General features: G+C 31.3%; 1 protein-coding gene across 1 annotated transcript; it reads right to left on the bottom strand.

Annotated features, from left to right (window-relative positions):
• Positions 1 to 331: 331 nt before the first annotated feature.
• LOC148943736 (uncharacterized) lies at positions 332 to 1,090 on the bottom strand. The gene has a single exon (XM_089101217.1). The coding sequence runs from the start codon at positions 1,088 to 1,090 to the stop codon at positions 332 to 334; it is 759 nt and encodes a 252-aa protein (XP_088957343.1).
• Between the last annotated feature and the right edge of the window lie 13,834 nt (positions 1,091 to 14,924).

Below are 14,924 nucleotides of genomic sequence, written 5' to 3'. Positions count from 1 at the left end.
CGCATATGAGTTTTAATTCATTTTAATTTTGAAAAACTAAGCTCACCACTAGCAAACAGGCAGAGTCAGCAAAATCCATAAAGCCTTGGACAAATTTGGGGCACAATCTTTAAGGCCATTGCTTATGATGAAGTTAAGGACACCTTCTGGATTTGTGTTCTTGGGTAATGGCTTGAACTTCATTGCAAAGTTCGTGGCTTTCAATATCTTTAGCTTCATTGTTTGAGAGGAAATGTTGTAAATTCACACAATCGTCCATCAGGGACTTTGTTGTTGCGACATTTACCTTGGATATATTGTAGAGAAACCCGAATGTAGAACAAATATCGTCTTACTGTTGAAATCTTTCATCCAGAGAAGAAACTGCAGTATCGAGAATTGCAAAATGGAAATTGACTTTCAAGTGTTCTTGAGGGGATAACAAAGGTTCATCATCCGCTTCGTAATCAAACTGTTTTTTCTTTTTTTTCAACCGAGTTGGCAGGGTTTCTGTTTCAAATGTTGGTTGAATTTTTAACTCCTCTGCCACTCCTCTAGCTTCAACTAGAATACTTCCAAAGCCATCGTCACAACGTAACCTTTGTAAGTACAATTTAGTATTGCTTAGTTGATCTTTGGCAGCAGCCAAATCAAATTGTTTGGACTGTAACTGCGTACTTGTTATGTTGATTTCAAAAAGTATTCTGTCCCATAAGACTACACTTACAACAAAATTTAATTTTTCAATATTTTTTGCCAGACCTAAAGCCTGCACGCGCGAGTTGTTACCTGTTGACCCATTTAAAGAGCGATCTTCATAAATGTCCATTAAACCGTTATGAACATCACCCAGTTGATATCGAAGAGGTACAAGAGCATCTATTTGACTTTCCCGTCTGGTTTCACAAAGGGGCTTGAGCGTTAAGTTAGTTAAATGTTGTTTAAAAGTATTCCGCCATTGTGTTGAAGCAGAAAAACAAACATAAATTTCTTGAACCAAAGCTAAAAACTTCGTAGCCTTCAAGGCCACGCGGCTACTCTGAGAGTACGCGGAGGTGGCTTCCCGGGAGGTGACGATTACGCGGAGGTCCCTGCTTCCCAGTCCCCGCATATAGCACAGTACCGACCCGTGCCTCTTCAAAATTCTTTGCGTACAGGAGGGGCTCCCCTTCTTCAACAATCGCTTTTTATGCCAAAGTTTGACTTTTGTCACAATATACATATATATATATATATATATATATATATATATATATATATATATATATATATATATATATATATATATATATATATATATATATATATATATATATATATATATATATATATATATATATATATATATATATATATATATATATATATATATATATATATATATATATATATATATATATATATATATATATATATATATATATATATATATATATATATATATATATATATATATATATATATATATATATATATATATATATATATATATATATATATATATATATATATATATATATATATATATATATATATATATATATATATATATATATATATATATATATATATATGTGTGTGTGTATATATATATACCAAAAACAAAAACCCTCGTAAACCTTCAAAAGGCTATTACTTCATTTGCGTATTACTGAAACCAAGTGTATTTAAAACATTTTTTTTTATTTTAGTATTGAAATATAGTCCAGTCGTGGTGGAGTGGTTTTCAAATAAAATATAAAATAAATATTCTAAATTTGATTTTAAGGTACAGTGATTTTCAAGACTTAATATAACATTTAGCGTAAGGAGCAAAGTATTGACGAGGGGGCGAACCTTCTCAAATACGTAATAATTTCTGTTCTGTTCAGTTGAAAACACTTGTTTTTTTAATTTCATTTCTGATCATTTTTTAGATAATGCTGGGAAATCTCCCCCCGACAGAAAAAATCCCCCCTGGAAACGTCTGTATACTTCCCAATAACCAATACTATATGTATTCAATACCGGGTAAAGTATTCAATAACCAATACAATGGACAACGTTCATAACTTGCAGCCCTTCCCCCAGGGATTGTGGGGGATTAAGTCATCTTCAAAGACGTAGTTTTTAGGTTTTTCAAGTATACTGAACAAAATGGCTATCTCAAAAATGTTGATCACTAGCTATTTCTGTTAAAATGGCAGGAAACTGGCTGACGCAATGATGATGGGTAAATTTGGGGGAAAATGAGTGTGGTAGGGGCCTAGTTACCCTTCAATTTTTTGGTCACATAAAAATTCCACTAGAACTTTTAATTTTCGTTTGAATGAGCCCTCTCGCGATATTCTAGGACCACTGGGTCGATACGATCACCCCTGGAAAAAAATACGCATCCGGGATATTAGTAGAGAGGGGGTACCAGCCCCACGAGTCACCCCTGCTGCCATGTACAATTTAGTCTAATGCTGACGGGCTATAATTTATGCATGTTTTTATGGTTTTTGTCACTGAGAATTAAAAAACAGAATTTTTCTCACTTTCCTGGATGTCAACAACAATTGAAGGATGTTTCTTGGATGTCAACAGCAATTTATGCATGTTTTTATGGTTTTTCTCAGTGAGAATGAAAAACCAGGATTTTTCTCACTTTGATATATGTTTCATGGTTTCGTTCTGTTTGATGGTTAAGATGCAGAGGGGGATGCATATGGCTTAACTTAGGGGAAGAGAATTATACGGGAGTCTAAAAAGATAGAAATTATATTTTTAAATGGGGCTTCACTGACCTTTAAGTCAGAGAGATAAATTGATTTACTAACGAAACCATAATAGTTTAGGTGGGAACATTTTTGAGATGAAGAGATTAACGTGGGAAAGGGTTTCCTAGGAATTTCAAATTTGACAGCGCAGGGATGCCAAACAAAAGGAACACGCAGAAATTACGTTTAGGGATTATTTGGGCGAAACCGTTTTGAGACATTTTAGAAGATGATTTAAGCGAAACTGATTGAAGAATTTTAGAAGATGATTTTAGAAGATTATTTAGAAGAGGATTTGAGGGTGAAACTCTGTGGTCGTTATAATACACAAGTTCCATTTGAACAGTGTTGTGAGGCCCCCTACCCCAACAACCCCCCACCCCAGCCCCAAATGACCTCGACCCCCCTACCCCAACCCCGAAGGAACCCCCCGGCCCCCCCCCCCCAACCAGAATGGGCCCCCCGGGCCCCCAAAGGTCCCCCGGTGCCCCAAAGGCCCCCCAAGCCCTCATTTTTTAATTTTTTTAATTTGCGCATTTTGAGACACAAAAGGGCCCCAACCCCCAACTTTTGACTCCTCCTCCCAACATTAGTGTTTTGTCATGGTTTACCATGTCACAGTTACATTCTCTTGATTTTTCAAAGTTCGTTTTAGATTTCTTTCGCTGAAATGCAAAAGTTGGAATATTTCAGTAGTGTTTTGTCATGGTTTACCTTTGTCACAGTTACATTCTCTTAATTTTTAAAAGTTCATTTTGAATTTCTTTCGTTGAAATGCATGAGTTGGAATATTTCGGTAGTGTTTTGTTGGGGTTTGCCTTGTGACAGTTACATTTTCTTGATTTTTCAAAGTTCATTTTGGGTTTCTTTCGTTGAAATGCAAGAGTTGGAATATTTAAGTAAAGTTTTGTTGTGCTTTACCTTGTCACAGTTACATTCTCTTGATTTTTCAAAGTTCATTTTGAATTTTTTTCATTGAAATGCAAGAGTTGGAATATTTCTGTAGTGTTTTGTTGCGGTTTACCTTGTCACAGTTACATTCTCTTGATATTTCAAAGTTCATTTTGAATTTCTTTCATTGAAAAGCAAGAGTTGGAATATTTCAGTAGTGTTTTGTCATGGTTTACCTTGTCACAGCTACATTCTCTTAATTTTTCAAATATCATTTTGAATTTCTTTCGTTGAAATGCAAGAGATGGAATATTTCAGTAGTGTTTTGTTGTGGTTTACCTTGACACAGTTACATTCTCTCGAATTTTCAAAGTTCTTTTGAATTTCTTTCATTAAAATGCAATAGTTGTAATATTTCAATAGTGTTTTGTCGTGGTTTACCTTATCATAGTTATATTCTCTTGATTTTCCTAGTTCATTTTCTATTTCTTTCGTTAAAATGCAAGAGCTGGAATATTTTAGTAGTGCATTGTAATGATTTACCGTCTCACAGTTACATTCTCTTGATTTTCAAAGTTCATTGTGGATTTCTTTCATTGAAATGCAAGAGATGGAATATTTCAGTAGTGTTTTGTCATGGTTTACCTTGTCGCAGTTACATTCTCTTGATTTTTCAAAGTTCATTTTGGATTTCTTTCATTGAAATGCAAGAGTTGGAATATTTCGGTAGTGTTTTGTCATTGTTTACCTTGTCACTGTTACATTATCTTGTTTTTTCAAAGTTAATTTTGAATTTCTTTCGTTGAAATGCAAGAGTTGGAATATTTCAGTAGTGTCTTGTCGTGGTTTACCTTGTCACAGTTACATTCTCTTGATTTTTCATAGTTTATTTTGGATTTCTTTCGTTGAAATGCAAGAGTTGGAATATTTCAGTAGTGTTTTGTCGTGGTTTATCTTGTCATATTTACATTTTTTTGATTTTTAAAGTTCATCTTGGATTTCTTTCGTGAAATGCAAGAGTTGGAATATTTCAGTAGTGTTTTATCGTGGTTTACCTTGTCGCAGTTACATTCTCTTAATTTTTCAAAGTTCATTTTGAATTTCTATCGTTGAAATGCAAGAGTTGGAATATTTCAGTAGTGTTTTGTCATGGTTTACCTTGTCACAGTTACATTCTCTTGATTTTTCAAAGTTCATTGTGGATTTCTGTCATTGAAATGTAAGAGTTGGAATATTTCAGTAGTGTTTTACCTTGTCACAGTTACATTTTCTTGATTTTTCTAAGTTCATTTTGAATTTCTTTCGTTGAAATGCAAGAGTTGGAATATTTCAGTAGTGTTTTGTTGTGGTTTACCTTGTCACAGTTATATTCTCTCAATTTCTCAAAGTTCATCTTGAATTTCGATCATTGAAATGCAAGAGTTGGAATATTTCAGTAGTGTTTTGTTGTGGTTTACCTTGTCACAGTTACACTCTCTTGATTTTTCCAAGTTTATTTTGAATTTATTTAGTTGAAATGCAAGAGTTTGAATATTTCAGAAGAGTATTTTTGTTGTTTACCTTGTCACTGATACATTCTCTTGATTTTTCAAAGTTGATTTTGAATTTCTTTTGTAGAAAAGCAAGAGTTGGAATATTTCAGTAGTGTTTTGTCGTGGTTTACCTTGACACAGTTAAATTCTCTCGATTTTTCAAAGTTCATTTGAATTTCTTTCATTGAAATGCAAGAGTTGGATTATTTCAGTAGTGTTTTGTCGTGGTTTACCATTTCACAGTTACATTCTCTTGATTTTTCAAAGTTCATTTTCGATTTCTTTCGTTGAAATGCAAGAGTTTGAATATTTCAGTAGTGTTTTGTTGTGGTTTACCTTGTCACAGTTACATTTTCTTGATTTTTCAAAGTACATTTTTAATTTCTTTCATTAAAATGCAAGAGTTGGATTATTTCAGAAGTGTTTCGTTGGGGTTTATCTTGTCGCAATTACATTCCTTTGATTTCTAACGTTCATTGTGAATTTCTTTCATTGAATTGCAAAAGATGGATTATTTCAGTAGTGTTATGACATTATTTACCCTGTTGTAGTTACATTATTTTCATTTTTCAAAGTTCATTTTGAATTTATTTTTTTGAAATGAAAGATTTGGAATATTTAAATATTTTTTTGTCTTGTTTTAACTTTTCACAGTTACATTTTATTGATTTTTCAAAGTTCATTTTGAATTTCTTTCCTTGAACTGCAAGAGTTGGATTATTTCAGTGCTGTTTTTTTTTTCGTGGTTTACCTTGTCACACTTACATTCTTTTGATTTTTCAAAGATCATTTCGGATTTCTTTCTTTGAAATGCAAGAGTTGGAATATTTCAGTAGTTTCAATAGTTTACCAAGTCAAAGTTACATTCTCTTGATCTTTCAAAGTTCATTTTAAATTTCTTTCGTTGAAATTTAAGAGCTGGAATATTTCAGTAGTGTTCTGTCATGGTTTACCTTGTCACAGTTACATTCTCTTAATTTTTCTAAGTTCATTTTGAATTTCATTCATTGAAATGCAAGAGTTGTATTATATCAGTAGTGTTTTGTCGTGGTTTACCACTTCAAAGTTACATTCTCTTGATTTTTCAAAGTTCATTTTCGATTTCCTTCGTTGAAATGCAAGAGTTGGAATATTTCAGTACTGTTTTGTCATAGTTTACCTTGTCACAGTTACATTCTATTAATTTTTCAAAGTTCATTTTGAATTTCTATCGTTGAAATGCAAGAGTTGGAATATTTCAGTAGTGTTTTGTTGTGGTTTACTTTGTCACAGTTACATTCTCTTGATTTTTCAAAAGTTCATTTTGAATTTCTTTAATTGAAATGCAAGAGTTGGATTATTTCAGTAGTGTTTTGTCGTGGTTTACCTTTTCACAGTTACATTCTCTTAATTTTTCAAAGTTCATTTTTAATTTCTTTCTTTGAAATGCAAGAGTTGGAATATTTCAGTATCGTTTTGTTGTGATTTACACAGCTACATTTTCTTGATTTTTCAAAGTTCATTTTGAATTTCTTTCATTGAAATGCTAGAGTTGGATTATTTCAGTAGTGTTTTTTCGTGGTTTAACTTGTCACAGTTACATTCTCTCGATTTTCAAAGTTCATTGTGGATTTCTTTCATTGAAATGCAAGAGTTGGAATATTTCAGTAGTGTTTTATCATAGTTTACCTTGTCACAGTTACATACTCTTGATTTTTCAAAGTTCATTTTGAATTTCTTTCTTTGGAATGCAAGAGTTGGAATATTTCAGTAGTGTTTTGTTGTGTTTTACCGTCTCGCAGTTACATTTTCCTGATTTTTCAAAGTTCATTTTGAAATTCTTTCCTTGAACTGCAAGAGTTGGAATATTTCAGTAGTGTTTTGTTGTGGTTTACCTTGTCACAGCTACATTCTCTTGATTTTTCAAAGAACATTTTGAATTTCTGTCATTGAAATGCAAGAGTTGGATTATTTCAGTACTGTTTTGTCCTGGTTTACGTTGTCACAGTTACATTCTCTTGATTTTTCAAAGTTCATTTTGAATTTCTTTCATTGAAATGCTAGAGTTGGATTATTTCAGTAGTGTTTTTTCGTGGTTTAACTTGTCACAGTTACATTCTCTCGATTTTCAAAGTTCATTTTGGATTTCTTTCATTGAAATGCAAGAGTTGGAATATTTCAGTAGTGTTTTATCATAGTTTACCTTGTCACAGTTACATTCTCTTGATTTTTCAAAGTTCATTTTGAATTTCTTTCGTTGGAATGCAAGAGTTGGATTATTTCAGTAGTGTTTTGTCGTGGTTTACGTTGTCACAGTTACATTCTCTTGATTTTTCAAAAGTTAATTTTGAATTTATTTCATTGAAATGCAAGAGTTGGAATATTTCATTAGTGTTTTGTAGTAGTTTACCTTTTCACAGTTAAATTCTCTTAATTTTTCAAATTTCATTTTGAATTTCTATCGTTGAAATGCAAGAGTTGGAATATTTCAGTAGTGTTTTGTTGTGGTCTACACAGTTACATTTTCTTGATTTTTCAAAGTTCATTTTGAATTTCTTTCATTGAAATGCTAGAGTTGGATTATTTCAGTAGTGTTTTTTCGTGGTTTAACTTGTCACAGTTACATTCTCTCGATTTTCAAAGTTCATTGTGGATTTCTTTCATTGAAATGCAAGAGTTGGAATATTTCAGTAGTGTTTTATCATAGTTTACCTTGTCACAGTTACATACTCTTGATTTTTCAAAGTTCATTTTGGATTTCTTTCGTTGAAATGCAAGAGTTGGAATATTTCAGTAGTGTTTTGTTGTTGTTTACCTTGTCACAGTTACATTTTCTTGATTTTTCAAAATTCATTTTGAATTTCTTTCCTTGAAATGCAAGACTTGGAATATTTCAGTAGTGCTCTGTTATTGTTTACATTGTCACAGTTACATTCTCTTGATTTTTCAAAGTTCATTTTGAATTTCTTTCATTGAAATGCAAGAGTTGGAATATTTCAGTAGTGTTTTGTTGTGGTTTACCTTGTCACAGATAAATTCTCTTGATTTTTCAAAAGTTTATTTTGAAATTCTCTCATTAAAATGCAAGAGTTGGAATATTTCAGTAGTGTTTTGTCGTGGTTTACCTTGTCACAGTTACATTTTCTTGATTTTTCAAAGTTCATTTCGGTTTTCTTTCATTGAAATGCAAGAGTTGGAATATTTCAGTAGTGTTTTGTTGTGCTTTACCTTGTCACTGTTACATTCTCATGATTTTTCAAAGTTCATTATGGATTACTTTCATTGAAATGCAAGAGTTGGAATACTTCAGTAGTGTTTTGTTGTAGTTTACCTTGTCACACTTACATTCTCTTGATTTTTCAAAGTTCATTTGGGATTTCTTTTATTGAAATGTAAGAGTTGGAATATTTCAGTAGTGTTTTGTTGTGGTTTACCTTGTCACAGTTACATTCTCTTGATTTTTCAAAGTTCATTTCGGTTTTCTTTCATTGAAATGCAAGAGTTGGAATATTTCAGTAGTGTTTTGTTGTGCTTTACCTTGTCACAGTTACATTCTCTTGATTTTTCAAAGTTCATTTTGGATTTCTTTCGTTGAAATGCAAGAGTCGGAAATATTTCAGTAGTGTTTTGTCGTGGTTTACCTTGTCACAGTTACACTCTGATTTTTCAAAGTTCATTTTGAATTTTTTTCATTGAAAAGCAAGAGTTGGAATATTTCAGTAGTGTTTTCCCGTGGTTTACCTTGTCACACTTACATTCTCTTGATTTTTCAAAGATTATTTTGGATTTCTTTCGTTGAAATGCAAGAGTTGGAATATCTCAATAGTGTTTTGATGTGGTTTAACTAGTCACAGTTACATTCTCTCGATTTTTAAAAGTTCATTTTGGATTTCTTTCGTTGAAATGCAAGAGTAGTGTTTTGTTGTGGTTTACCTTGTCACTGTTACATTCTCTTGATTTTTCGAAGTTCATTTTGAAAACCTTTCATTTTGAATTTCTATCGTTGAAATGTAAGAGTTGGAATATTTCAGTGGTGTTTTATCGTGGTTTACCTTGTCACTGTTACATTCTCTTGATTTTTCAAAGTTCATTTTGAATTTTTTCCATTGAAATGCAAGATTTGGAATATTTCAGTAGTGTTTTGTTATGGTTTACCTAGTCACAGTTACATTCTCTTGAGTTTTCAAAGTTCATTTTGGATTTGTTTCATTGAAATGTAAGAGTTGGAATATTTCAGTAGTGTTTTGTCATGGTTTACCTTGTAACAATTACATTCTCTTGATTTTTCAAAGTACATCTTAGATTTATTTCGTTGAAATGCAAGAGTTGGAATATTTCACTAAGGTTTTGTATCTGGGGTGGTTTTTTAAAAGTCCAAGAATTTGGTTTTGTTGGTTTGAATGTCTAAAGTGCATGTCTTTATCTGTTTCTATGTCTGATATTTGTTTACATGTCAGGGTTGGTGTTGTTTAGGTTAGGTTAGCTAAGTTATGTTAGGTTAGCTAAGTTAGGTTAGGTTAGCTAGTAAACGTTTCTCCATGTTTAAGTTAGGTTAGGTTAGGTTAACTGATCATGAGCGCTCATGATAAGCTAACTTAACCTAACTAAAGCATGGTACAAAGACGACATGGGGGGATTTTCCGGCGAGTATGGTTAGGTTAGGTTAGGTTTGGCTAGATCAGGTTAGATTAAGTTAGGTTAGCCTACGTACGCGCACGTACGTAGGTTAACTTAACCTAACTTAACCTAACCTAACTTGATCTAGCCTAACCTACCACGACAAAACACTACTGATATAATCTAACTCTTGCATTTCAATGAATGAAATTCAAAATGAACTTAGAAAAATTAAGAGAATGTAACTGTGACAAGGTAAACCACGACAAAACACTACTGAAATATTCCAACTCTTACATTTCAAAGAAAGAAATACAAAATGAACATGTAAACCATGATAAAACACTACTGAAATATTCCAACTCTTGCATTTCAACGAAAGAAATCCAAAATGAACTTTGAAAAATCAAGAGAATGTGACAGTGAGATGGTAAACCATGACAAAACACTACTGAAATATTCCAACTCTTGCATTTCAATGAAAAAAATCCAAAATGAACTTTGAAAATCAAGAGAATGTAACTGTGACAAGGTAAACCACGACAAAACACTACTGAAATAATCCAACTCTTGCATTTCAATGAAAGAAATCCACAATGAACTTTGAAAAATCAAGAAATTATAACTGTGACAAGGTAAACCACAACAAAACACTGCTGAAATACTCCAACTCTTGCATTTCAAAGAAAGAAATTCAAAAACAACTTTGAAAAATTAAGAGAATGTAACAGTGACAAGGTAAATTATGACAAAAAACAACTAAAACATTCCAACTCATCTACTTCAACGAAAGAAATCGAAAATGAACTTTGAAAAATCAAGAGAATGTAACTATGAAATGGTAAACTACGACAAAACACTACTGAAATAATCCAACTCTTGCATTTCAATGAAAGAAATTAAAATGAACCTTGAAAAATCGAGAGAATGTAACTCTGTCAAGGTAAACCACGACAAAACACTACTAAAATAATCCAACTATTGCATTTTAACAAAAGAAATTCAAAATGAACTTTGAAAAATTAATAGAATGTAACTGCGACAAGGTAAACCGTAATGAAACACTACTGAAATATTCCAACTCTTGCATTTCAATAAAAGAAATCCAAAAATAAATTAGAAAAATCAAAAGAATGTATCTGTGACAAGGTAAACCACAACAAAAAACTACTGAAATAATTCAACTCTTGCATTTCATTGAAAGAAATTCAAAGTGAACTTTGAAAAATCAAGAGAATGTAACTCTGAAATGGTAAACCACGAAAAAACACTACTGAAATATTCCAACTCATGCATTTCAATGAAAGAAATTCAAAATGAACTTTGAAAAATCAAGAGAATGTAACTGTGACAAGGTAAACCACAACGAAACACTACTGAAATATTCCAACTCTTTCATTTCAACGAAAGAAATTCAAAATGAACTTAGAAAACTCAAGAAAATGTAACTGTGATAAGGTAAACCACAACAAAACACTACTGAAATATTCCAACTCTTGCATTTCAATGAAAGAAATCCAAAATGAACTTTGAAAAATCAAGAGAATGTAACTGCGACAAGGTAAACCACTACAAAACACTACTGAAATATTCCAACTCTTGCATTTCAATGAAAGAAATCCACAATGAACTTTGAAAATCAAGAGAATGTAACTGTGACACGGTAAAACACGACAAAACACTACTGAAATATTCCAACGCTTGCATTTCAACGAAAGAAATCCAAAATGAACTTTGAAAAATCAAGAGAATGTAACTGTGTTAAGTTAAATCACGACAAAACACTACTGAAATAATCCAACTCTTGCATTTCAATGAAAGAAATTCAAAATGAACGTTGAAAAATCAAAAGAATGTAACTGTGACAAGGTAAACCACGACAAAACACTACTGGAATATTCCAACTCATGCATTTAAATTAAAAAAAAAATCAAAATAAACTTTGAAAAATCGAGAGAATGTAACTGTGACAAGGTAAACCACAACAAAACACATTTCAACGAATGAAATCCACAATAAACTTTGAAAATCAAGAGAATATAACTGTGACACGGTTAACCACGACAAAACACTACTGAAATATTCCAACTCTTGCATTTCAACGAAAGAAATCGAAAATTAACATTGAAAAATCAAGAGAATGTAACTGTGAAATGGTAAATCACGAAAAAACACTACTGAAATATTACAACCCATGCATTTCAATGAAACAAATTCAAAATGAACTTCGAAAAATCAAGAGAATGTAACTGTGACAAGGTAAACCGTGATAAAACACTACTGAAATATTCCAACTCTTGAATTTCAACAAAATAAATACAAAAAAAAATTAGAAAAATCAAGAGAATGTATCTGTGACAAGGTAAACCGCGACAAAAAACTACTGAAATAATTCAACTCTTGCATTTCAATGAAAGAAATTCAAAATGAACTTTAAAAATCAAGAAAATTTAACTGTGACAAGGGAAACCACGACAAAACACTACTGAAATATTCCAAATCATGCATTTCAATGAAAGAAAATCAAAATGATCTTTGAAAAATCAAGAGAATGTAAGTCTGACAAGGTAAACCACAAGAAAACACTTCTAAAATATTTCCATCTCTTGTATTTCAAAGAAATAAATCCAAAATGAACTTTGAAAATAAAGAGAATGTAGCTGTGAAATGCTAAACCACGACATAACACTACTGAAATAATCCAACTCTTGCATTTCAATAAAATAAATTCAAAATGAACTTTTAAAAATCAAGAAAATGTAACTGTGACAAGGTAAACCACAACAAAACACTACTGAAATATTCCAACTCTTGCATTTCAATGAAATAAATACAAAATTAACTTTGAAATATCAAGAGAATATAACTGTGACAAGATAAGCTGTAACAAAATACTACTGAAATATTCCATCTTTTCGATTTCAATGAAAGAAATTCACAATTAACTTTGAATATCAAGAGAATGTAACTGTGACAAGGTAAACCACAACAAAACACTACTAAAATAATCCAACTCTTGCATTTCAATAAAAGAAATTCAAAATGAACTTTGAAAAATCAAGAAAATGTAACTGTGACAATGTAAACCACAACAAAACACTACTGAAATATTCCAACTCTTGTATTTCAACGAAAGAAATTCAAAATGAACTTTGAAAAATTACGATAATATAACTGTGACAAGGTAAATCATGACAAAATACTACTGAAATATTCCAACTCTTGTATTTCAACGACAGAAATCGAAAAAAAACTTTGAAAAGTCAAGAGAATATAACTATGAAATGGTAAAATATGACAAACCACTTCTGAAATAATTCAACTTTTGCATTTCAATTAAATAAATTAAAAAGAACCTTGAAAAATCGAGAGAATGTAACTGTGAAAAGGTAAACCACGATATAGCACTATTAAAACACTCCAACTCTTGCATTCCACGAAAGAAATTCAAAATAAACTTTGGAAAATTAAGAGAATGTAACTGCGACAAGGTAAACCACGACAAACACTACTGAAATATTCCAACTCTTGCATTTCAACGAAAGAAATCCAAAATGAACTTTGAAAAATCAAGAGAATGTAACTGTGTTAAGTTAAATGACGACGAAACACTACTGAAATATTCCAACTCTTGCATTTCAACGATAGAAATTCAAAATGAACTTTGAAAAATCAAGAGAATGTAACTGTGACAAGGTAAACCATGACAAAACACTACTGAAATATTCCAACTCATGCATTTCAATGAAAACAAAATCAAAATGAACTTTGAAAAATCAAGAGAATGTAACTGTGACAAGTTAAAGCACAACAAAACACATTTCAACGAATGAAATCCACAATGAACTATGAAAATCAAGAGAATGTAACTGTGAAAAGGTAAACCACGACACAACACTACTGAAATATTCCAACTCTTGCATTTCAATGAAACAAATCCAAAATGTACTTTGAAACGTCGATAGAATGTAGTTGCGATATTGTAAATCACGACAAAACAATACTGAAATATTCCAACTCTAGCATTTCAATGAAATAAATTCAAAATGAACTTTGAAAAATTAAGAGAATGTAACTGTGTTAAGTTAAATCACGACAAAACACTACTGAAATATTCCAACTCTTGCATTGCAACGAAAGAAATTCAAAATGAACGTTGAAAAATCAAAAGAATGTAACTGTGACAATGTAAACGACGAAAAAACACTACTGAAATATTCCATCTCTTGCATTTCAATGAAACAAAAATCAAAATGAACTTTGAAAAATTAAGAGAATGTAACTGTGACAAGGTAAACCATAACAAAACACTACTGAAATATTCCAACTCTTGCATTTCATTGAAAGAAATTCAAAGTGAACTTTGAAAAATCAAGAGAATGTAACTTTGACAAGGTAAACCGAACAAACCACTACTGAAATATTCCAACTCATGCATTTCAATGAAGGAAATACAAAATGAACTTTGAAAAATAAAGAGAATGTAACTGTGACACGGTAAACCCCAACAAAACACTACTGAAATGTTCAAACTCTTGCATTTCAACGAGAGAAATCCAAAATGAACTTTGAAAAATCAAGAGAATGTAATTGTGATATGGTAAACCACAACAAAACACATTTCAACGAATGAAATCCACAATAAACTTTGAAAATCAAGAGAATGTAACTATGACACGGTAAACCATAAAAAAACACTTCTTATATAGTACAGATCGTCCATGTAAAAGATAGAAATACTAAACAAACTTGGAAAAATCAAGGGAATGTAACTGTGAAATGGTGGATCATGTCAAAACACTACTGAAATATTCCAACCCTTCCTTTTCAGTGAAAGATATTCAAATGAACTTTGAAAAATCGAGAGAATGTAATTGTGACGAGGTAAACCATGACAAAACACTAGTGAAAAATTCCAACTATTCCATTTCAATGAAATAAATTCCAAAAAGAACTATGAAAAATCAAGAGAATGTAACTGTGACAAGGTAAACCACGAGAAAACACTACTGAAATATTCCAACTCTTGCATTTCATTGAAAGAAATTCAAAGTGAACTTTGAAAAATTAAGAGAATGTAACTGTGACAAGGTAAACCACGACAAAACACTACTGAAATATTCCAACTCATGCATTTCAATGAAGGACATACAAAATGAACTTTGAAAAATCAAGAGAATGTAAC

Source organism: Artemia sp. Qi Xiang Cuo, chromosome 15 (assembly GCF_049724085.1).
Source record: "Artemia sp. Qi Xiang Cuo chromosome 15, ASM4972408v1, whole genome shotgun sequence".
Taxonomy (NCBI): domain Eukaryota; kingdom Metazoa; phylum Arthropoda; class Branchiopoda; order Anostraca; family Artemiidae; genus Artemia; species Artemia sp. Qi Xiang Cuo.
Note: the sequence above shows the minus strand (reverse complement) of the source record. Positions and strands in the feature narration are given on the sequence as shown.